General features: G+C 34.6%; 2 protein-coding genes across 3 annotated transcripts; one reads left to right on the top strand and one right to left on the bottom strand.

Moving 5' to 3' along the window:
• The first annotated feature begins 14,118 nt into the window (after nt 1-14,118).
• On the top strand, nt 14,119-15,640 carry LOC139886510 (probable methyltransferase At1g29790). The gene has a single exon (XM_071870373.1). It carries the CDS (start codon nt 14,119-14,121, stop codon nt 15,511-15,513), a length of 1,395 nt encoding a protein of 464 aa, XP_071726474.1. The 3' UTR covers nt 15,514-15,640.
• Nucleotides 15,641-15,730: 90 nt separating this feature from the next.
• Nucleotides 15,731-23,260, bottom strand: LOC139886393 (protein ALWAYS EARLY 3-like). Of its 2 annotated transcripts, none has more exons than XM_071870233.1 (19): nt 23,152-23,260; nt 22,705-22,820; nt 21,929-22,027; nt 21,693-21,755; nt 21,403-21,480; nt 21,136-21,307; nt 20,797-21,029; nt 20,431-20,707; nt 20,199-20,276; nt 19,867-20,105; nt 19,460-19,786; nt 18,955-19,142; nt 18,420-18,702; nt 18,149-18,343; nt 17,898-18,008; nt 17,628-17,771; nt 17,318-17,533; nt 16,378-16,653; nt 15,731-16,112 (listed from the first exon to the last, which is right to left on the bottom strand). In XM_071870233.1, exons 2-19 carry the CDS (start codon nt 22,801-22,803, stop codon nt 15,948-15,950), a joined length of 3,243 nt encoding a protein of 1,080 aa, XP_071726334.1. In that variant the 5' UTR covers nt 22,804-22,820; nt 23,152-23,260; the 3' UTR covers nt 15,731-15,947. The 2 variants fall into 2 exon arrangements, with proteins under 2 accessions (XP_071726334.1, XP_071726393.1); XM_071870292.1 differs by having other exon boundaries at nt 18,955-19,133.
• Between the last annotated feature and the right edge of the window lie 2,486 nt (nt 23,261-25,746).

Below are 25,746 nucleotides of genomic sequence, written 5' to 3'. Positions count from 1 at the left end.
CATTGTTTCTAGAGAAAGTGTTATTTTTTGTACAGTCTTTTAGGAGATTCATTTATGATGGATAATCATACACGAAATGAGATAGTCCAATATGTTAGGTAAATTTGTTGTACCATCTTAATAATTTTTGGGTGGATATTTACTTGGAGATATTGACTATATATTAACTTGAGTTCTTGAACATTTTGTTCTTTTAACACTTGCTTTCTTCATGTTCTTGAGGATATATTAATCGGTTGTCGATCCAGAAAGCTTCTATTCTAAATTAAATTCATGTAGTCAATGGTTGACCTGGATAGTTATTTTGAACCTGTTATGATTTCTGTGTTCTGCATAATTCAATTACTTTAATATCGCCGACACATGTGACGTCGACTCAAAATCATAAATTATGGATGGAAAAGGAAAGGATGCTGTGGAAAATGCACAACGAAACGAAGCATATCCTGACAGGAGTTTCATGTAAATTTTTTACCGATTAGATTTAAGAAATTTCACTATTGAATTTTCATTATCCATCTCCAAAGCATATTTTTCATTTTCATTATTATTTTTATCTATTATGTATTATGTATTATTATCATTATATTATTATTTAAATGCAGTGGGGCAATATTTTGCTCAAATAGGCAGGTAGATTCTCAAGAGAACTCAAAGTTATCTTCATAATATACAAGAAGTTACAATTTGTAGAGGACATAATAGTCTTTGGACCAATGAAATAGACCTGAGGTATACACAATATAGTTGTGTTTTTTTGTAACACCAATCTAGTAGTTTATGGATTAGGTACTACTTTGTAACGTGGCGAATCTTTGAACTGGGTACAAATAAATGATGGTTACATTGTCAAAATAGAGCCATGGACGAACCATACAATTTTTTAGGACATATAACAATAGTCTTGGGACCAATGTTAAATTGTTAATAGAACAGAGGTATAAACGATGTAATTGTGTGTTTTTTTGCAACACTGAACTAGTAGTTTATGCCTTTATGGATTAGATACTACGGGCATGTTTACTTATGGATTAATAGGTCTTAATAATATACAAGGATTATTCGGTCAGATATTCAATGTGTTTACTTGAGACTTATTTATTATTTCCAACTATATCAAGAGCTGTATCGGTCACCCAAAATATGGGTGTTGTCCCCATATTGCCGTATTATTTCCAACCATACCCCCTCCCTCTTCAATCAAATAAAGGAACTTTTCCTTCTTCAACTACACAAAAGAAATTGGACACAGCAACATCTCTTTTTCTGGATGTCTACACCGTCACTGTTTACCTTCGTTGTCGAATCTACTCCCGCCGTTTATGTCGGCTTCTTTTTTGCAAGTCTCGCGATAATTAGGTCAAATTAATTATTTGTTTGACTATCAATTTCAGTTATCTCCGGTAAGTTTCAAGCGACAATTTATCACCTTGATCGAAGATTTGTAAATTGATCCAGATGAATTACTCATTTGTTTGTTTTTGATAACTACTTATGTGTTGACTCATTTGTGCCTAATATCACTCAATTATTTTTAATTTATTATTTTATACTTATGAAAAATGGGAAAGTTTATATCGTTCTGGGATTATTTTTTGTTGCCCAAATAAGATAATAAAGTGTGTTTGTAATTGTTAATGAGTCCGAAGTTAGGATTTGTGCATATTAGAGGTTTAAACGGAATGTAATTTTCACAGTTTATTTGTGAAATAAATGTAAATATGGTGATAGATTGTTTTCTGAATTTTGTAGCTTGACATTAGTGCTTGATCGATGTGTTTGATTAGGGTAAAATAGTCATTTTTGTTATTAATCAATTTCATTAATCATAAAAAAGAAACAACATTTGTTCATTTAGAACTTACCCCATTTCACCTTCTATACTCATTTTGCCATCTATATGCATATATCGAACTTAATGAAAATAAAGTAAACAGTCCCTACGTGTCTTGGTAAATCCCTGAACTGAATATGAATTATTGATGGTTACGGGGTCAAAATGCAAGCCATACTATTGACAAAGCGTTGAACTGTATCATTGCTATCATAAAATAATGAAGAAAAGTGGTTGAATTACGATGTCAAGACTTACTCAGGTACTAAGAGAAGTACATGCATGTAATCAAGATCAATTTTTAAACTTTGGTTGATTTTGAAAAACCTTTGAACGATCATGTAATGACAAAATGAAGCTCTTTTTTTTTTTTTTTTTTAAAAACCACAATTCACACACCTAAGTTCCTAACACCTATTAATTCACCAATATGCTCATGACGGGGCTTGAACCCCCAATGGATTTGATTAAAAGGCTCCTTGAATCCTGCTAGGCTATAAGCTCTTTTGGTACAAAATGAATCTCGTTACTTCATTTAGACCGGTAAACCGTCAAAATTTCATAGCAAGATCTGCGAAGATAGATTGCGACTGAAGAGTTCAGGTTCCAATTATGCCAGAAGGAGTAAACTTTGAAGTAGCTAACTTTGAAGTAAGTGTATAACCTGACAACTATTATGGTTGTTGGAAATTTAGTGTAATTGAGGGATTTATTCTACACTTGTAAATGGGTTAGGAGGTACGGAGTGTACACCCATTAAGTGATAGATTATCCGGATCCGAAAGTGGTTTTCCATTATCACAAATTTGAGTGATTACGGAAGTATTATTCCTGCACTAGGTGAAACATCTCCATCGTGGAAATAAAACAAACAACTTTATGAAAAGGATTTAATCGATTTCCTTGATTTGGTTGTTGGAAATAAAACAAATAACTTTATGAAAAAGATTTAATCGATTTCCTTGATTTGGTTGTTGGAAATAAAACAAACAACTTTATGAAAAGGATTTGTTTTAGATTTGAAAAGGAAATTAGTTACTGAAACATCTCCATCGTTGAATAATACTTGTTTTTGGGTGCCTATAAATAAGGACTATCATTCATGAGAAAAAATAGATACAAAAACACCTTAATACTCTTATGCAAAAGAGTTTTTGTTTACTGCCAATAACAAGAACTAATCTCTGTCTTATCCCAAAGTGATATTCTTGTAACCCAGGAAATAAGGGTCGAATAATTACTTTCGGAAAGTGATACCACGATTCAGTGATTTATCCGGCTATCGATTATTTTACCCTACACGAAATTTCAATAAAACCTCCAACAATCGAAAGTAATTATTTGTTATAATCGATGGCGGCTACGATGAAACACATGACGGCGAATTTCTCTAAACTTGATAAGTTTGAGGGAATTGATTTTAGGAGATGGCAAAAGAAGATGCACTTCTTTCTGAGCAGCATGAGTGTGGTGTACGTACTCAGCACACCAATTCCTGAAGATCATGGTGATGATTCCACTGTTGAACAAATTCGGAAAAGGTTCAAGTGGGAGAACGATGACTACATCGCTAGAGGTTTAATCCTCAATGGTATGGCTGATTCCCTTTTTGATATTTACCTAAATGTTGAATCTGCTAAAGAACTATGGGACTGTTTAGAAACCAAGTATATGTCTGAGGATGCTTCTAGTAAAAAGTTCCTTGTGAGTAATTTTAATAATTACAAGATGGTCGATTCTAGACCCGTCTTGGAACAATACAATGAGCTCATTCATATACTTGGTCAATTCACACAACATAAGATGAACATGGATGAGTCTATTCAAGTCTCAAGCATAATTGATAAACTACCTCCATCTTGGAAAGAATTTAAACATTCTTTGAAACATAAGGAGGAGTTAGCTCTTGTTGAGTTGGGTAGTCATCTGCGTATTGAGGAATCCCTCAGGTTGCAGGATAATGACAAGCCAAAGAGCAACGAAGTTGCTGGTACGTCTGTTGTCAATATGGTGGAACATAAAAAGTTCACTAGTAATAATGACAAAAAGGGAAAACGTAAACATCAAGGTAATAACAAAGTTGATCCTAATAAGAAGTCTAAATTGACTTGTTGGAAGTGTGGTAAATCTGAACACTTGAAGAGGGATTGCAAGGTTATTTTTGGCACTAACAATGCTAAGGGATCTAGCACAAATGGTTCGGGCAATGGTTCGAACAACCAAGCCCCGAAAGGTCAGAATATATTTAATAATTCAATTGAGAATTATTATGTTTCGTATATATCTGAGATTTGTTTTGTGCAGGATGATGATGTTGCGTGGTGGGTTGACTCTGGAGCTACTATTCATGTATGTAAGGATAGATATTGGTTCAAGACTTACGAGTCGGTGACTGATGGATCAATTCTTCATATGGGAAATGAGTCAACAGCCTCTATTCATGGACGTGGTCGTGTGGATTTAAGTTTTAGTTCTGGAAAGATTGTTTCTTTGTTTAATATTTTGCATGTACCACAAATTAGAAAAAATTTGGTTTCAAGTAGTATGTTGAATAATTGTGGTTACAAGCAAGTTATTGAATCTGACAAGTTTGTTCTATCTAAAAATGGTTTATTTGTTGGATTTGGTTATTTGAGTAATGGAATGTTTAGACTAAACATTGAACATGTAAGTGTTGATATTGCTTGTATGTCTACTACTAGCATAAATAATTCTATTCTTTGGTATGCTAGACTAGGATATGTACACTTTAAAAGAATGCAAGATATGTCTAAAGATGGATTAATACCGGCCTTTGATATGAACAATGAAAAGTGTAAAACGTGTATGTTGACAAAGATCACTAAGAAACCTTTTCAAAATATACATCGTGATACTGAGATTTTGGAATTAATACATAGTGATTTATGTGATTTGTATGCAACTTCTACTTTAGGGAACAAGAAATATTTTGTGACTTTTATTGATGATGCTTCTAGGTTTTGCTATGTTTATTTGTTACATACTAAGAATGAAGCATTAGATAAATTTAAAATATTTAAAACTTAAGTAGAATTACAACAAAAGGCATTGATTAAAAGACTTAGAACGGATAGGGGAGGTGAATACATTGACCAATTGTATTTCCAATCCGTTGGTATTATCCATGAGACCACATCTCCTTATACTCCACAACAAAATGGTATATCTGAGAGGAAGAATAGGGTCCTCAAAGAGATGGTTAATTCCATGTTATCCTATTCGGGTTTAAGTAAGGGATTTTGGGGAGAAGCTATATTAACAGCTTGTTAGGTCAATTAATAGAGTTCCTAACAAAAGGAACAAGATTACACCTTATGAACTTTGGAATAAAAGAAAACCTTACTTGAACTATCTTCGGGTATGAGGTTGTAGGGCTGTTGTAAGACTGCTTGATCCCAAGAAGAAAAGTTTGGGTGAAAGAGGTATAGATTGCATATTTATTGGATATGTTGAACATTCCAAGGCGTATAGGTTCTATGTTATAGAGCCTAATGAGTTTGTCTCAATTAATTTTGCGATTGAATCAAGGGATGCAATCTTTGATGAAAATCGATTTTCATCTATACCTAGACCAAAGGATATGATTCCAAGTAACAATGGAATCAATAAGGATTATAATGATGAAGTCTCTGAAAAGGCTGTTGATCAGTCACTTGAGATTCGAAAAAGCAAAAGAAAAGGGAAACCTAAATCATTTGGACCTGATTTTCAGTTATACTTAATTGAAGGTTCTAGGGATGATGTTTCTACCCAATATTTGTATTGTTTCAATGTTGATGATGATCCTAAAACATATGATGAAGCAACGAGGTCTCAGGATGTTGCATTCTGGAAAGAGGCAATTAATGATGAGATGGATTCTATCATGGGCAATAACACTTGAGTGTTAGCTGATCTACCTCCTGGTTGCAAACCTTTGGGTTGCAAATGGATCTTCAAAAAGAAGATGAAGGTAGATGGAACTAATGAAAAGTTCAAGGCAAGGTTAGTCATTCAAGGCTTTAGACAAAAGTCTGGAATGGACTATTTTGATACTTATGCTCCCGTGGCACGTATCACTACCATTAGACTGTTGATTGCTTTGGCTACAATTCACAATCTGGTTATTCACCAGATGGATGTGAAGACAGCATTCTTGAATGGTGAATTGGATGAGGAGGTTTATATGAACCAACCTCAAGGCTTTGTCATGCCAGGTAATGAAGGCAAGGTGTGCAAACTTGTGAAGTCCTTATATGGTTTGAAACAAGCACCTAAGCAATGGCATCAGAAATTTGATGAAGTGGTTTTATCTAATGGTTTTAAATTAAACCAAGCAGATAAATGTGTATATAGAAAATTTGATGATTCTGGTAAAGGAGTTCTAATTTGTCTATATGTTGATGACATGTTAATCTTTGGGACTGACCAAAGTCAGGTTGATTTAACAAAAGAATTGGAGGCTGACGTTATCCTTGGCATTAGGATCAAACGTGAAAGCAAAAGAATTTCGATTTGTCAATCTCATTATGTTGAGAAGGTGTTGAAAAAGTTCAATTGCTTTGAATGTACTCCTGTGAGTACCCCTGTTGATCCAAGTGAGAAGCTTATGCCTAATCAAGGTGAAGCTGTATCACAACTTGAGTATTCTCAGATGATTGGCTGTTTGATATACGCCATGACTTGTACAAGGCCGGATATTGCTTTTGGTGTGGGAAAACTGAGTAGATATACTAGTAATCCTAGTACTCATCACTGGCAAGCAATTAGGCGGGTACTGAAGTACTTGAAGAAAACTATGGACTATAGTTTATCTTATAATGGGTTTCCTTCGGTAATAGAAGGATATTCTGATGCGAGTTGGATAATCAATATTGAAGATCATTCTTCAACGAGTGGTTGGGTGTTCTTGCTTGGGGGATGTGCTATTTCATGGGCTTCTAAGAAGCAGACATGTATTACCAACTCAACGATGGAATCTGAGTTTGTTGCTTTAGCTGCTGCTGGTAAAGAAGCAGAATGGCTTAGAAACTTGATCCATGAGATACCATTATGGCCTAAACCTATAGCACCCATGTCTATCCATTGTGATAGTGCTGCGACATTGGCAAAGGCTTATAGCCAGATGTACAATGGAAAGTCTAGACACTTAGGTGTCAGACATAGCATGATTCGTGAACTCATCATGAATGGGGTGATTTCTATAGTGTTCGTGAGGTCACAACAGAATTTAGCTGATCACTTGACGAAGGGATTGGAAAGAGATTTGGTTGACAAGTCTGCTGTGGGGATGGGTTTAAAGTCCACATAAATGTCTAATTATAAGATACCCAATTCTCTTCCAATGAAAATTAGAAGTTGAATTCAATGCGGAAGGCTTATACTTAGAAATTTGGAGTACATAAATTTTATATCATCCCAAGGTAAGGTATGTACTCGGACCTGCTGAAGGTGAGGTTGAAGTCTAGCTTCTTAACAGTTCATTTGAAAAAGTGCAAGAGCAGGTGCATGACTGAAGTGAACTACCTATGTGAATGTGAAGTTTTGCCGCTTCAACAAAGCTTGGACTTTTAGCTTTGGATACATTCATGAAAGGATATGGACACATGGCTTGTAAAGTGTCAGGATAGCTTTAGAGTATTTGAAAACTTATGTGTATATTATTTTCAGTTATTCAAATGGGTTGAAGGGTTCAATTCTTAGAACACCCTGATTCTCGAATATTTAGAATGTGTAATGTACTAAGGTGAAAATTCAATCTTCAAGATATTTTCATTTATGCATGAGTTTTTGTTTTAATTTGTTTAATTCTCATGAAACGAATTGCACTAAATTGGGGAGGATTGTTGGAAATTTAGTGTAATTGGGGGATTTAATCTACACTTGTAAATTGGTTAGGAGGTACGGAGTGTACACCCATTAAGTGATAGATTACCCGGACCCGAAAGTGGTTTTTCATTATCACAAATTTGAGTGATTACGGAAGTATTATTCCTGCACTAGGTGAAACATCTCCATCGTGGAAATAAAACAAACAACTTTATGAAAAGGATTTAATCGATTTCCTTGATTTGGTTGTTGAAAATAAAACAAACAACTTTATGAAAAGGATTTAATCGATTTCCTTGATTTGGTTGTTGGAAATAAAACAAACAACTTTATGAAAATGATTTGTTTTAGATTTGAAAAGGAAATTAGTTACTGAAACATCTCTATCGTGGAATAATACTTGTTTTTTGGTGCCTATAAATAAGGACTATCATTCATGAGAAAAAATAGATACAAAAACACCTTAATACTCTTATGCAAAAGAGTTCTTGTTTACTGCCAATAACAAGATCTAATCTCTGTTTTATCCCAAAGTGATATTCGTGTAACCCAGGGAATAAGGGTCGAATAATTACTTTCGGAAAGTGATACCACGATACGATTCAGTGATTTATCCGGCTATCGATTATTTTACCCTACACGAAATTTTAATAAAACCTCCAACAATGGTTCTGTTTTATTTTTCTATTAAGCATGTGCTTAGTGTTCATATTGGTAGAAGCATATTCTTGTACCTTAAGCAACTTAGGCGATAATAAGCGTGTACGTGAATTAATATGAGCAGACGCATTTACAAATCCAGTGGAGGTTGTCAGGGTTGTACTTTTGAACATTTTTAGGCTGTTACAACAAATTGAATCACGCTAGATTTTTCTTATTATCAAAAAATTTATAAATATATACTACTATTATCTTACCTTTGGATCCAGGGGAGGTTGTGTCAGGGTTGTACTGTGACTTTGGATCATTGCTGTCCGGAAATAAAGGGATTATCACCTAAATGTTCATTTTTTCTAATGTTTTTGACTTGGAACCCGTGAAAAAAAAAGTTGACAATTTACCCGCGCAAGGCGCAAGGGCGCAAGATGCCTCTTTGCGACCTTGCTCCCCGGTGGACGCAAGGACGCAAGGTGCCTCTTGCGACCTTGCTCCCCGGGGACGCAAGGACGCAAGGTGACGCAAGGTGCCTCTTGCTCCCGCATGCATGTCATAATCAATGTTTTATTTCAAGCATTTCATCAAACACCTTACGTGCGCCTTACATATTATATTTACTAATTAAGCCTACGATATACTCTAGTTTATTTAATTGCAATATTTAGGCATTTAGCTAAAGGTATGCCCAAAACAAACTGATTGCTGCGCTACTTAGTAAATTAAGCTCGACTCTCTAAAAACTAATTGAGCCTTTGTTATTTATTTTTCTAAAATAAAAGTGAACATATTTGCACGTAAGGTGTATTACCATGAAAGAGGAACAAGAAAAAAAAAATATATATGTAAGGCGCACGTAAAGTGTTTGATGAAATGCTTGAAAGAAAACATTGATTATGACATGCAGGTGGGAGCAAGAGGCACCTTGCGCCCTTGCGTCCCCGGGGAGCAAGGTCGCAAGAGGCATCTTGCGTCCTTGCGTCCACCGGGGAGCAAGGTCGCAAAGAGGCATCGTGCGCCCTTGCGCGGGTAATTTGCCAACTTTTTTTTTTTATGGGTTCTGAGTCAAAAACGTTAGAAAAAATGGGCATTTAGGTGATAATCCCGGAAATAAATACTCCTTAAATTTATCTGAAAGTCATATGATTAAAGTCAACATGTAATGAACAATTTTAACTGTCTGGATCATTACCACGGGCTAAACAACGAAGGTGACGATGGATACTTTTCTACAACGTTTCTGACGATGGATACTTTTCTACAATGTTTCTCTGCATAAGAGCACCGGGAGTGGCTCGTCGATTTTGACGTTTTTCTTGTGGAACCTCGGGATCCCGACGTTTCACAACTCCTACCAAGGGGCAATTAAAATTCGTTCTGATGGATATCCAAAAAGCCACTAACAATGGATATGGATGACTTAACATCCGTCCCGATCGATGCTTTTGAAAACTTATCAAGATATCTATTGACTTTCAGTTGTAGAAATTAGTAAGAAATGTGACTTTCGGTTGTATAAATTATATAGAACTTAAATTTTTAATCGTACAAGAACATCATTTTTTATTATACAAAATAGAACAATGTGATATGGATCTGTATAAATATCCATTAATGTGCTTAATCCGATAGATATGGATATAAATTGATTGAAATTAAATGAATATTGATTAAAAAATTAAACAGATGTAGATGTGGATATAACTATATTCGATACATTTACGTCCATACTCCCATTAAACAGATGTAGACGTGGATATAACTATATTCGATACATTTACGTCCATACTCCTACTTGGTGCAAATTTTATTTTTTAATAACCTTTTTATATAAATATTATACAGCTAAACCATTATTTGCACACTAACTTTTACATTTTTATCAACTATATTTTACCAAAATTAAAAATTTATAACGTCTTTAACTTCTTCGGACGACGAAATTATGTCACAAATGATTGATATAGTATTAAGTGTTGAGAAATTACGGTCTCACTAATTCCCATCACCCAGCCCAACAATAATAGTAAAGAAATAAGAACAATACACAACACAAGATTTAACGTGGAAACTCCAAAACAGGAGAAAAACCACCGGCCCCCAAAGAGAAAAATACATTATATCACAAATTGTTACAATGATATAGACGACTCTCTTAAGCCAACTACACTCTCCAAAATATTTAACTAATACAACTTTCAAACAAGGGTAAGAAAGAAAGAAATAATCAAATACTTAAAGTATATTGATTGTTGCATATTGGAATGAAGACTTAGCCCTCCTTTTATAACCAAGTCACCTACCTCCAACTTTCTCCTCCCACCTATGTGGGATAACATCCTTCACAAACTAACCATATCAATTTTTCTATCAAAAATAAAACCAACAAATCTCCACCTTTTTGATAGAAAAAGATAACCATACTTCAACATTATAAGGATAACCGATATAGATGCTTCCTCGACGACAACTTCAAGATCCTCATCTTCATGCCGATGACATTATCTCTCAAGAGACAAAACTTGCATTTTTACCGAACATTGTCTAAACCGACAATCATTGTCATCACAGACAATCATAACTCTTAACAAGAATTATCATACTCCACCATTAAGAGTATAGCACTTAGAATATCACATTCCAAGCATTTCACCTCGGCACATGTTGTTGAACAACCAGCTGAAACTTTATGGTGCAACTTCCCTGTTTGGCTTTCCCGAAAGTCCCATCAGCTACAACATCAGTTTCCACCACACAACCTGCATCAACGCCAAACCAATGCCCATGTGTAATTGTGAAACCGCTAACGAACATCCCTTTCCACGGTGGCGCGGACACACCATGAGGATGACGTGACTTCAGAGGAATTCGTCACTCTCCGTAACAACGGAGACAATGTTAGCGTCTTTGGAGCCATTTGCCGGATTAGCTCCACCTGGACAATTAACTCTTACATGCCCAGTCTTCCCGCACCTCCAGCATACCAGATTCTTCTCAGAGTTTCTCTTTCGCTTATCCGAACACAACACTATCGTATCTACTGATGACGAGACCCCGTTACCTTCCAGTCTTTTCTCCTCGGATAGGAGCTTGCTAGTAACGTCTTCAAACTTCAGAGTTTTCTTCCCATACATCAAAATAGGTTTCATGTGTTCATAAGACGATGATAAAGATAATATCAACCTCAAAGCTTTATCTTCATCATCCGTTTTAACTCCAATAGCCTCCAGTTCTGAAACAATACCGTTAAGAATACTTAGATGATCTGAAATCTTTGAACCCCCATCCATACGCAGAGTATGAAATTGTTCTTTAAGACACAACCGATTTGAGATGCCCTTGCCCTAGTACAACTGCTCTAGTTTAACCCAAAGCTCATTTGTCGTTGATAACCCGTGCACATTTGCAAGCACGTTCTTTGCAAGACACAAACGAATCGCACTTGATGCCCTCAAATCCATATCATCCCATTCTTCATCATCGAACTTACTGCTAGAATCACTGCCGGGAACAAATGTGGGTTTACCTTTCAATGCCTTGTGTAACCCGGACTGAATCAACACATCCTTGACTTGAACCTGCCATAAGCCAAAATTGATCATCCCATCAAATTTCTCTACATCAAACCTCATTGGACTGAACTTCGACATTGTATCTGTATCCTATAAACAACACTTTCTCTGATTTTGCTCACGTTTCGAATAGCCAAAAGATGTAGCAGGTAGCCAAGACCCTTTAAATCTGAAATTCACAACTCGCCACTAACAAATCCAACTATTACTACGAATCGGAAAAATATTGTCTAACCAGATACCATATACGATCAATAGAACTCGTTTCTGATGTGGACGATCCACTCCCGTGGCAACCAAAGAGCATACTCCGACTCCTATAACCGAGACCCCCGTCAAACCTGACGCTCTGATACCAGTTGTTGGGAAATTACGGTCTCACTAATTCCCACCACCCAGCCCAACAATAATAGTAAAGAAATAAGAACAATACACAACACAAGATTTAACGTGAAAACTCCAAAACATGAGAAAAACCACCGGCCCCCCAAAGAGAAAAATACACTATATCAAAAATTGTTACAATGATATAGACGACTCTCTTAAGCCAACTACATTCTCCAAAATATTTAACTAATACAACTTTCAAACAAGGGTAAGAAAGAAAGAAAGAAATAATCAAATACTTAAAGTGTATTGATTGGTGCAAAATGGAATGAAGACTTAGCCCTTCTTTTATAACCAAGTCACCTACCTCCAACTTTCTCCTCCCACCTATGTGGGATAACATCCTTCACAAAGTAACCATACCAATTTTTCTATCAAAAATAAAACCAACATTAAGAATCGAGAATTTGATTGTAAAGACATGGAGAGGGCAATAGACTCGCATCATGGTTATTGGGTGATTATGTTTGAAGTTGTTGCGTCATATGATATGTAAATTTGGCATGGCTACTTTGAAGTAGTGAGTTCAAGTATCAATTGTAAATACTATAATAAATGTAATGCTCGTAAGCTGAAGTTGTTGCTTGGTAGTATACGTTGTAAAAGATCGTGAAACTTTGAGAGTAAAATTAATGCATTATAATTATTCTAGTTGTTATTTTAAGAATTGTAATAATTTAATTATTAAAGCAAGTTTTATTTTAATGCTTAATTCATCCAAATAAAACTAAATTAGATATTAATTATACATATATAATATTTTTATTTTACAAAATTAAAAAGAACTTTGGAACTTTGATTAGAACACTGAATCACTCTTCTGCCATTTCAGTTTCAAAGTTTTTTATAGAAATTTAAAAAAGAAAAAAATCGAGTTGATGCCGCTTGTAGTGTTCTAACTATGGATGCCAATGGGCATCCAATCCAATAAATATCCATCTGATCCACCCATTTGGTAATGGATATTGATAAAATCTAAATGAATATAATATATGGATATGATGAAAAGTTTCATCAACAAATATATCTTTTAATACCCGAAATAGATATATAAGTATATAAATATAGATATATGCTTAAATATTTACTATTACAAATGCATTTACCGTTAAATTTACAAATTACTTTCAACCTTATAAACCCGTATATCTAACAAAACAAACATACAAATTACATAGTTAATTTTTCAAAATTAATGTTTAACAGTGAATTCAACAAAATGTATCTTGTCTTCGACAAAGATTACACATATGTAATTATCAATTACTACCTTTAAAAAAACTCATTTATTAAGTAGATATTTGATGATATTGCATCTTCAACCGTCAAATCTTTTCAAATGAGCCTAATTTTTTAGTTATCGTAAACCTAACCCACTGTCACTCTTTCTTTAGTCAACTGTCAATGCTTCCAATACGGCAATACTCAATCCAAATCTTATATCTATCCATCTATACTATATATATACACACAATTCATAATCAGATTGATATTACCTCAGAATTCTCGCCATTTATTTCTTGCAATTTGTCACGTTTATTATGCTTAATATTCACGATTCTACAGCTCTTTTAAAGTTACCAATTTAAGCAAAAAAGTTTCTTTTTTTTTTTTCTTTTCCCTTTTTTGTTGCTTAATTTAAGCCTCGGTTGATATAATTATGATAATCCAGACTTACATTAATCAAACCTCATTTCAGAGCTTTAAGTCTTGTGATCATTCAAAGTTTCCATTTTGCATCAGTTCAAATTACTCTGCAGCTGGGTTTTTCTTAGATCATTCTGAAATGTTATAAAGCTACAAACTTTATTAGTTTTGTTTGTTAAGGTGAGATAGTTTAAGATGAGGATATCATGTTTTCCAAAGTATAGATTAGGAAAAATTTTGGGTATGGTTCAGATTTTTCTTGGAGTATTAGTTATAATTGTAAGTGTTTCGAGTTTATTTAGGTTCTATTCAGCTGGATTTTTCATGCATAATGAAGATATATGCAAACAGTTTTATGGAGTGAAAGATGTTTATGAAGGGTTTGATGTAATGTCACTTTCGTCTCGTGTTAATGAAGTGCTAGATAAATTGCTTGCATTACAAGAAAAGATGGAATTGAAGGTGCAAAAATTCGAGAAAATGAAAGATTTGGCTACAAGTAATGTTTCAATGTTGGATTACAAAAGGTTTGTAGAAGAAGAAGTGATTCAGCCACTTTACAGTGCTCACATCTCTCTTAGGCAAATTCGTTTACCTAAAGTCGAAAATGGGACAACGAATGAAGATCCTTTTATTAATACTTTTGTTACGGAGGAAATAAGAAAGTATATAACCCCGAAAGAGAATCGCGTAGGCAAGAAGAACATATATGGAAGCGAAAAGATATATAACACTATTGGGCACGGGTGTGTGTCGATGAAGAACGAGCTACAAGAGTATATGGATTATGACATTGGATCGTTTTGTAAAGACGACTGGAACGTAGCACAAAATCTCATGATTCAAGGTTGTGATCCTTTGCCAAGAAGAAGGTGTCTCACTAGGGCTTCAAAGCTTTATCAAAAGCCGTATCCGATTAATGAATCTTTATGGAAGATACCCGACGGAAGAAACGTGAGGTGGAGCAAGTATTTGTGTCGAAACTTTGAGTGCTTATCGAGCAAGAATCCAAAACGGGGTTACTCTAAATGCGTTGGTTGTTTTGAAATGGAGAAAGAAAAGATGAAATGGGTAACAAACACGTCGTTATCAGCTGATTTCTTGATTAAGGACGCTTTAGGTGTTAAGCCGGGGGAGATAAGAATAGGGCTCGATTTTGGTATAGGTACAGGAACATTTGCTGCTAGAATGAGAGAGCATAATGTGACGATTGTTACAACGGCGTTAAATCTTGGAGCTCCATTTAACGAAATGATTGCACTTAGAGGCTTGATTCCGCTTTATGTAACGTTAAATCAGCGTTTGCCGTTCTTTGATAACACCATGGATTTGATTCATACAACAGGGTTCATGGATGGGTGGATTGATCTACAACTGATGGACTTTATATTATTCGATTGGGATCGGATCTTGAGGCCGGGCGGGTTGTTGTGGATCGACCGATTCTTTTGCAACAGGAAAGATATGGATGATTATATGTATATGTTTCTGCAGTTTAGATACAAGAAACACAAATGGGCTATTTCTCCCAAGTCAAAAGATGAAGTCTTTCTTTCAGCATTGTTGGAGAAACCTCCCAGATCCTTATGAATAGTGTTCCGGTTCCAGATTATCATTTTGTTTATTGGTATCAAATTGTCAGTGTCATTTTATACAAACTTATACAAATTCTGTTTGCATCTTCCTTATGAATAGTAGCTTTTATGTGGGAATGATCTTACTAACTGTAACTTTGTTTCATCGAAAGTTGAAAGTGAGCTGTACTTCTGACTCTTGTTGAAACTGTTTTAAGAAAAATTATGTAACTGGTAAGCCTAAAACTGCTACATTGTTGATTACAAGATAGCAAATGTGGGCAATGTCCTAGATCTCAAATTAAAACATATCCAGAAACTAGCTTCTGTACTATATATAATATTATATGTAAGTAACAATTATTAGAGAAACGGAACTACCATGAAATATAGAAGTAATAAAAACTTATATTAAGATACAAAATACATGAAAGGAAGATGGAAACTTCCCTATGACGGGACACGGGCAAGTATCTGAGTTTTAAGTCTTCCCATGCACATTTGTAACTCTTTAAATATTGGAAGATGTTGAGGTAATAGAGGATGCAAGCGTGCAAACGCAGAATCTAGCATCTGAACCACATCAGACGGTGGGTATTGTTGTTCAGTACACACCTGCATAATCAACATAACAGGCGGGATGAGTAACATAAGATGTGCAACTTTTTTGTGTACTAGGCTAATTTTTCCGTTATCAAATTTATGTTTGTGGACCCATTAAACCTGTTTCCTACTAAGCTAATTTTTTCTTCATTAAATTTATGTTTGACCTGTTAAAGATGAAACATAATCCAAATTGACATTCATAGATTAATGGGTCAAAATAGACACATCTACTGTAACATTCCCTGTAAAATGAAAATTGCAAGATATGAGTTACCTGCATCAGACGAAATGAAGCAACACAAGAGACAATAAGTTCAAAGGTTATTGAATCAGTTTTAACAGAATCATCAAGCTGCAACTTCGAATCGGATGGAAGGTAGTTTGTAAACGGGTCGGGTGTTGAATTCAACTTGTTCTTATATGTTCCCCCGTTGGCCTGCTCCGAAGGTCTGATTGTTGATGACCCATATTCAATTGGAAATTTCAGTGAATCCATTACTGCTGCAACTTGTGAGTGAACATTTTGCTCCCCATTTATTTTAGACAGTGCCTGACTCATCATAATATAATTAAATCAGTCTCTAACTTTTTGAAGTATATGGTTACAATGAAATGTTCAGAGTGCATAATCTGATAAACACGTGTACGTAAATATATTAGAGGGCCCCCTATTCAGATGAACTTTTTTATTTGACAACACAATCTATATCAAGCAACTTTTAAGTAAATCATTTGAATTGCATCATCAACTTGATAACAAACTGAATGTTTATGTTTTCTTAGGCTTGTTTATTGTGAACAGTAAATTTGGGACACAAGAAGCATTACAAAGTTGTGTATATAGTGAAGAAGTTTTCTTAGGCTGCGTTTGATAAAACTGAATGATTTAGCGCTAAATGGTTCATAATCTGAATGGTTCAAAGTCTCTGAATAAACTTGGTTCTGAATGAAAATAAGCTGTTTGATAATCATTTTGAATAAACGATATGAATTGGGTAAAAATTATCTTATTAATGTGTTAAATGATTAAATAGTTCAATGTATTTGTTTATTAAGTGTTCTGGATATGATTCAAGGAAGATATTACATAAAATTTAGGTGCTTGATGTTTAAGAGAGTGTTTCAACTCTGAATGGTTCAGAATGCCGAACCATTCAATTAAGAGGTAAACAAACACACACTTAGGCAGCATAAGATTTCCAAAGTTTGATTACCTGTGTAGCAGTATGTACAAGTTTATGTACTTCAAGTCTTGAATTATTCACAGTTTCAACAACGTTAGATGGTAACTGATTATTTGATGATGAGTTGTCTGCAGAACTAATAGGGCCCACAAAACCACTCGAACTAGATTGGAGCTTTTGCCAAGGAGGCAAAGGGTTCCCTGGGTATGTGTTACGTTGCCTCAAATTAAGAAGAGCAGAAGTAACCTGGAATAATATTTCAGTAATTGTCTCAGTAAAAAACAATAAAATATAAAATATAAAAATATAAAAATAACATAATTATAGTCAGATTATATACCTGGTCACTGGCTTCTTTGAGCTGCATTAGCACCAACGCATACTCCTTTTTGAAGCTTTCAGATAACTTCATGTCAACGCCTGTCTCATTTTTGTGACTTATTAAACCATCATTTACAAGCTTAAGCTCTGCCAATATTGCTTCCTGAAATAAATAAGAAAAAACTTCGGTTACACATCATTTAGTATACCTGAGTCTAATATACTACATGTAATAACTAGGTGCAGATAAAGACAAAAGTTTGATGTAATGTATGAGCATAAAGATTACCTTTTTATCGAGAGTGCGAGTAAGCTCCGAAAGAGCACGAATATCAGTTTCTCTTGATTGAATTTGAGAAACATTTTCCGCAGCTTTAACAGGTGCAGACCCGTTATGTATCTGAACAGATATTAGCATATTTTGTTTATACATTTACTCCCTATAACCTTTTATAGTCTAAATAAACAATATATTAAAAGTAAAAGAAGTAATAAGACATCAGAACAAACAAAGAACAAACAACTTATAAAAAAACTAACCGGTTGGTGATTCAAAGTTATAGTAGGAATCTGCTCAAGATGGTCATTAGAACCATGTTTCAAGAAAGATCCAACAACCGATTGAGACAACGGTGGCTCTCGAGAGTTCAAAGAGAATCTATAAAGTTCACTGCTTTCTCTTCTAAGAGCTTCAGGCATGTTTTCCAACAGGTTTGAGGGCATACAATCGATATCCTATAAAAATCAGTTAGGTATTTTTCAATTTACAAGTGTTTAATAATGATTCAGGTATGCAATTTAAGCACCTTACCTTAACAAAAGCAACACCTAACTCGGGACGATCAAACTGAATCCTACACTTATCATGATCAACAGTTAGTACACTTCCATCATGAACTTCTCTTGATTCTGGATGTATGGCAACGACCCGTTGCCCTACTGCTAATGGACGTGCCAAGTCGGTTGGTAGTCCTTCGCGGGTCCCGCTTCGAAGCTCGGTGTAATGTTTCCTTACAGATTCCCGATATTGCCAAAGTTTCTCCTTTTCTTCACGTAAGAAATTACTTGAGAACCTTCGAGGCTTCCCCAATGAACTAAAAATAATGAAGATGAAGTATAGATATACAACAACAACAACAATAACAATACCCAATCCCGCGCCTGCGAGGTATGGGGGAGGTAAGATGTAGACAATCCTTCCTCTACCCTAAAATAGAAGAGAAGTCGTTTCCTTAACCACGAGTCAAGAAAAGGAAATCTCCACCCACAGTATAGATATAGATGTATAGATATATGAAAAACAACCTATATAAAATTCATATAGGCCGGATAGATAAATGAAATACCTTCTTATGACACCCCACTCAACCTTGGTTAGTCTTGGAATGTGCCCTAGCCCAACATGATGTAAGTACTCAACGAATTCCCTTTTAACGAACCATGGGTAGTCAATTGCACTATAGAACCACTCATACGTGGACCATCTACGTACACTAGAAGACGAAAGATGACGAAAAGCCCTCTCCTGCAAAACCTGATATTAGTTTCAAATTGTCTTAATAAAGACTGATAAAAAGAATAACCAGAGGTGGCAGTATGGGTGGGTTGGAAAATATGTCAAAATGACGTGGATCAAAGAGTTCAGGTCAGTAAGTTAATCGACAACATATCTTCGGTTTTAATTTGATTAATAAAAAAACTTTAAATATGATGCCAAAAACTATAAAAGTACAATCAAAATCTGCAATTTTATTTTATAAAACCTATTCATAACCCATATTGACACTTCCATAACTTCATGAGGTCAAAATTGCCACCACTAGCAGCATCTAAAGAAGGTTTCTGAATAACCTTTAAGTAGTGGGGCCCCTCCTGGTGTTCAGTCTTTCTAATTGGTTGACTTTTTGAAGCAATCTTCCCCAGTTTCATCTCATCATGCTCGGCTAATTTATTCGGAATCACCTTACGTTTATTTCTTCTTTTAGATGGCAGATCAATATCATCAGAATTTGCCAGCAGTGATTTTGATATTGCAGAGTCGGGCCCAGTTCTTGATGTATTACTATTTGAAGAAGAGTACTCCACAAGTCTTGTAGCTTTACAATTTTTTGAAGGAGCATTATCTTCTTTAGCACTTGTGACTTTATTTGCAAACTTTTCTTCATCTTTGAATGGGGCCTGAATTGAAGGACCAAACATGTAAAAACCAAAACAATTGAAGGACCAAACTATGATGAATCAAAGAACTTTGCACTTACCTCAATCGAAGAAGATTTGTTTCTTTTTTTCCATGGTTTACTGAAAGAATGATCTAGATGTTTTCCTTCAGATAAAGCCTTATAATCAACTTTTGATTCTCTTCCTGGTTTAGATCTTCCAGATTTAAAAGCATCAACTCTAGGAAACTCATTTACTATTTTCTCTTTGTCAGCCGATACTTTCGTTTTGTATCTACGATGTCCAGTTGGAGGCTTATCGTCTTTCAATACAATTGTATCTGCACACAAACACAAAAATGTAAGCCATCAAAATAGTAAACCTCATATTTAAAAGTTATGTTGATAAAAATATATAAGCATTATACGTTTACCAGAATCTACTTTTGATGATTGCATCATCAGCGATAAATTGGCCAATGTCTCCAGTGCATCCAAACCAGAACTTTCGTCTGCACAAATGAGTACAAGACTTAAAGACTAATCATATCATAAACACGCAAGTAGACAAGTAATATTTAAAATAGTTTGTAACTACTATAGAACATCCAATGAGTAATCTTTGCAACTATCAAGAGGAAAACAGTGATTATTAAGAATATTTACCTTTAAAAAAAAGTTTTTTGTTCCTTTTTCTTTTACCCTGAGACGAACACTGCTCAATATTCTCATCTGCAACCTCAATATCAGCAAGTCCTTCACCTGTACCACTACATGCTTCACCACCATCGAATTCATTATCATCTTTTTGCCCATATAACTTTTTCCCTTTATGGTAAACTTCTTCACCATTTACATTTTCAGCCCCTCTACTACCTGAACTACCCTCAAAAGCATCTTCATCCATCAAATTACCATAATTCTTGGTCCTCATCGTGTCCCACTGCCAAATGGAACGTGATACGTAAACAACGAATCTAACAGAGTTGATCTTTTCATATAAAACAAGAGAATACTTAATGAAATCATTACAATTTTTTGCCTGCCCTTTGAAGGTGTAGGTTTCATATGGTATGGTGATTGAGAAGCTTGTGGGGAGCCTCCTCTTTGTAATGCTTCTGTTAATGCTAGTGCAGCACCATGTGCCACGTCATCAACCTCTCTCTTTTGGCTTCTATTAGAAGGTGAAGCGTAATTTCCAACATTATCTCTTCTAGATGAATGGTTGATAGGGAATCGAGGTGTTCTTTTCCGAACAGTACATCCTACATTCATTTAAATATATGTCTTCAATATTCAAATGAGAACTTAAAAAAATAACAAACTTTACAGCCACTAAACAATCATATCAAGAAGATTGCAGAAGTTTACCATCTGATTCCCTTATCTTCAGTTGTGGCGAACGCCCATCACTTGAACCAACCTGCCTGGATAGCAATTTATGTTCTTCCTTACCATTTTTCTGAACTAATCCATGGTTACGTTTTTTAGGTTTGCGAGCTTCTTGAAAATCATTCGTCTCTTGATCATTATCACTTCCATCCTGTTAGTAATGTACATAAGTTGATGCCAAAGAAAAACAGTGCACGTTGCATAAATCACCAAAATCAACAATATAACATATTGATAGAGTCTCACCATGGCATTATAATGATCCGAAACCATTGCAATGAAACCGACCACAGAAGCCGTTCCCTCCGGCAATGACAAGTATGCCTGGAAATTAGTTAATTAGAAAATGCAGTTATGTACTTGAACAACATATATCATTTAAAGAAATGAATACTAGAAAAGATGAAACGCAAAGAACAGAGAAGCAATCAACTATATGCAGCTCAACCAATGACTCTAAACAAGATACACATAATATTTATTGCAGTAAATGTCATCCATTAGACAATTTAGACGCTTGTAATACGAGTCATTACCCTGTTCATTGTGTAGAGAGCCTCAACCATTTCAGAGGTCCTGGTACGCACCATTGTAGCCACCTAAATGTAAATGGAAAAAAAAAAAAAAAAAACATGTGTACTTTATCAAATCAGATTGTGAGGTACAAAATAGAAGTTTGGCTAAGAATATGAAAGAAAATAATCACCACTTTTGTAGTAAAGTAGGGCTGAGATAGTAACTAAATCACAATGAAGATGAAGAATAAACAAACCTTTTTCCAGTCTTTACCAAACTTTCTATAGGCTTTATAAAAGCGCTCAACCTCTTCATCAGTCCATGGAGATCCTAACATGTCAGAAAGCTTCCTCTTCTGCACCAAAGAATTTCGTATCAGACAAGATTACTATATGATCTTGCCAAAATGTAAGTTAAAGGAAAAAGATAAACCTTTACGTGTTCATCAAAAAGTATCTAAAATATCATACTAACTAACGCGCACACATAGCAAACAAATAAGAGACCATGCAACTGCCCAAACTATAGAAGGGAGAGAAGGTAATCTCCTCATACATGTCGACAACCAAATCAAGAAAATAAATTAATAGTTTTTGTGATTCATTTAGAAGATATTTAAAACCAACACTAATTAACATCGGGACTTGGTAATCTAATACAGAGATAAGTCAAAAGATATATACAAATGCTTATTTATAAAGTAGTAGTGTATACAATATACATGATAGATACAACACAAATAAAGTACTAGCAACCACTTGTATTTACCTTACAATTTAACCCATTTCCATTTCTAGTTTAAAAGATCAAATTTAAACGAAAGGTGAGTAGCCTGGTCTCCTTGCTTTTAAATTTAATTTAATTTCAACAACTTCATTTCCCACTGATTTATTAAAAAGAGCCCAACGATTAGATATAGATAGAGTAAACTAGTATAAGGAACCTGTGAACCATTATGCAAGCTATAATCAATTCAAAATACACTTGGGTCACAAAATGCAAATAGATTCGGTAAATAATCTATAAACTCGCCTGTCGTCCGGATTTACTAGCAACATTTTTACTGGGAGAGACATCAACATAATCCGAATATCGCTTATTCACACTTCTAGACTTCCTTGTTGGCGCCATGAACAAAATTAAATTATCTGAAACACATCATCAATGATGTATCATTATTTAGCACATCAATCAAATAAAGAGTCAACATACAGATGCAGAAAATTCAAAATATAAAAATTCAAAGAATTTGAATTTTACAGATGCGAAAATTAAATTCACATATTAGAAAAACAACAACAAAAAGAAATAATTAGCAACGATTGATTATTGACCATCAATCATTACAATTCGGTATAATGTTAGAGTAAATTGAGTAAAACGAGTAGAATTTAAGGTGAAATTTAGGGTTTAGTGTAGTGAAAGATGAAGATTTGAATTGTAAAATTTAGGGTTTAGGGATTGAACGAATTATTATACCTTTTAATCAATTGAGAGCAAGCTTCATTGAAATTTAAAAACCCTTATGCTTACGATCTCGGCTGTTTTGTTGCGTTCTTTCCTTTTTTTGGCTTTTGAAATCAAATTTTTTGGGTAGCAAACAACTCTTTCAATCTCCTCTGCTTTATATATATCCTTCAGAGTTCGTATTTTTTAACAAGGCCCTCTATGTTTACTGATATACTAAAACCACCCTTATTGTAATATCAAGACCACCCTTATATAATGTCACTGAAACAACCAGTCCAAGTATCCCTTAAAATTTGAAAATCAAAATATATCGTAGTATCGTACCAGAAAAAAACACCCATCTAATATCAGTGTTTATGAAAGTTGTTAAACTACACTTTATGCTGTATGTGTGTAACGGTCAAACAAAAGATGAATGTTTAAGTCGGTAACATTTTAGAGAGATATATATTAGGGTTCAGTCTTTTGGACCAACTTGATCTAAAAAATATTAAAATTTTCAGTTATTTTTCATTCTTCTACTTTTTTTTATATTCTTTTAGTCTTTTCGCAATCTTAATCATGTTTTCAATCTATGTTTTCACAGCTATCATTTCAATTAGTACTCGTTTTTTTTTTTTTTTTTTTTTTTTTTTTTTTTTTTGCTGAAAGAACAAAAACTATATAAATGAGCCATTTTCTCGACAAAAAAGAAAGAAAGAAGAAGAGCTAAACAAAGATGCAAAAAATAAGGGCCATGACTTAAGGAATCATAAAGGCGAAATAGACTACCGCAACAATACTAACCAAACTAAAGTCGAGCCGAGCCGCTAACTACCTAAAAACTAAAACAATACAACCACACACTAAATTAAACTAGCAACAAAATAAGACCAAACTACCCAACAATGACTCCGGCAACATAAAACGAATTACTCTAACACCAATTTATCCTTGTGAGAAATGGATACCGTTGCAGAAGCCTCGTCATCCCTTAATACATATATAATGACTTTCGTTTGGCCTCCATAAAGTTTAACTTTACACCCCTATAAAGTTTCCATTTATCCCCCAAGAATTTAGAATTGGCCCCCTGAGATTTGTAAGGGTTGTCAACTAACTTGTAGTGTGGTGAATTTGTGAGTGCTACCGTTTTAACGTGAGGTATAAATGATTTAAGCATGAAGAAGCTACTATTCATGAGACGTTGTCTTTTAGATAAAGGTTTAATTTAATTAATTTAATGTCCAATCACATAACGTTCACTTTGACCTGTTAAATCTCCATGTAACTGTTGCATCTCTAGCTGAACCTGATGAACCTCATTTTTTTATTTTTTTATTTTTATTTTTATTTTTTTGTAAAAGGAAATTTCACATACTCATTTTCACCCATTGCAAAATATTTTTTTTTTTTTTTTTGCAAAAAAAGAGCAAATATATTAACAAATAACATAGAAATACAATGGCAGGGGATGGCCTAGCCAAAACAGAGAACAAATACAAAATAACCCAAAACTACAAACCAAGATACCCTAGACCCACTATGATACCAACACAAGCTTAGATCAAGCTGTCCCATCTTTCATGACACGCTAACACTAAACCGCAACCACACTCCAATATGAAGCAATCAGCTCCACTTTATATTCCACAATTCCTCAGCTTTTTGAACACTTTTAGAATGTTTGACCCACTCCACTTTTATATTCCACACTCCAATATATTACAACCGCCACCGATGAAGAGAAATTTATTGTTCGATTCTATTTGTTATTTTTCTTTTATTTAGATTTCTAGTAGAGGAAAAGTGGATGTAAGTTGGATTGACTGTCTTATTAAGTTGTTGTAAGTTTCAGCCTTTCCTAGCTTCTCGCTAGGGAGGTTCCTTTGATATATAAAATTTTGAAGTTCAGAAAAAAGTATATGTACGATAACACTTGAACCCTCAACCTTGTGATTGAAAAGGTCACTACAATAACGCTAGACCAATGGCCCTTTGGTTAACCTCTGACCCTTGTTAAATCTTTGATTATTTTCATCACCAAAGTCTTATCTTCCTTGGCTTTTTAAACCGTATGAAATTATGAATCACTTCGGAAACCCTTTGCAGGGCCTTCACTTCTATCAGGGGTCACCTTTCTTCCTCTAGAGTTTTCTATACTAATCATTTGGCCTTGTACTTATCTGTGACTTAAGTTATGTGGTGAATCGTCGTCACTCGAGTCTTCATCACCAGAAATCAGATCATAATCATCATCTGAGCCAACCTTAGTCGCCAACGTGCATCTATTTCTGTCTCTATGATCGGCTACATGACTAGACTTCAAATTTGGATTGACCGGTAGATCATCTTCTGAATTGAATTCAACAGTGTCATGTCAGATAACACACATCTTTTCGGAGAATTTGAAACCCTTTTGTTCCTTCCAGACGAATAAGAAAAAACGGATAGACTTGAGCCTGAGCCATACTGTTTAAATCAGTATTAAAAATGAGTTGTTTCAACCTATTAAGTGACCTGATCTCGACTGTTTTGCTATTGTTGGAGGTTTTATTGAAATTTCGTGTAGGGTAAAATAATCGATAGCCGGATAAATCACTGAATCGTGGTATCACTTTCCGA

This window comes from Rutidosis leptorrhynchoides, chromosome 1, assembly GCF_046630445.1.
Source record: "Rutidosis leptorrhynchoides isolate AG116_Rl617_1_P2 chromosome 1, CSIRO_AGI_Rlap_v1, whole genome shotgun sequence".
Lineage (NCBI taxonomy): Eukaryota > Viridiplantae > Streptophyta > Magnoliopsida > Asterales > Asteraceae > Rutidosis > Rutidosis leptorrhynchoides.
Note: the sequence above shows the minus strand (reverse complement) of the source record. Positions and strands in the feature narration are given on the sequence as shown.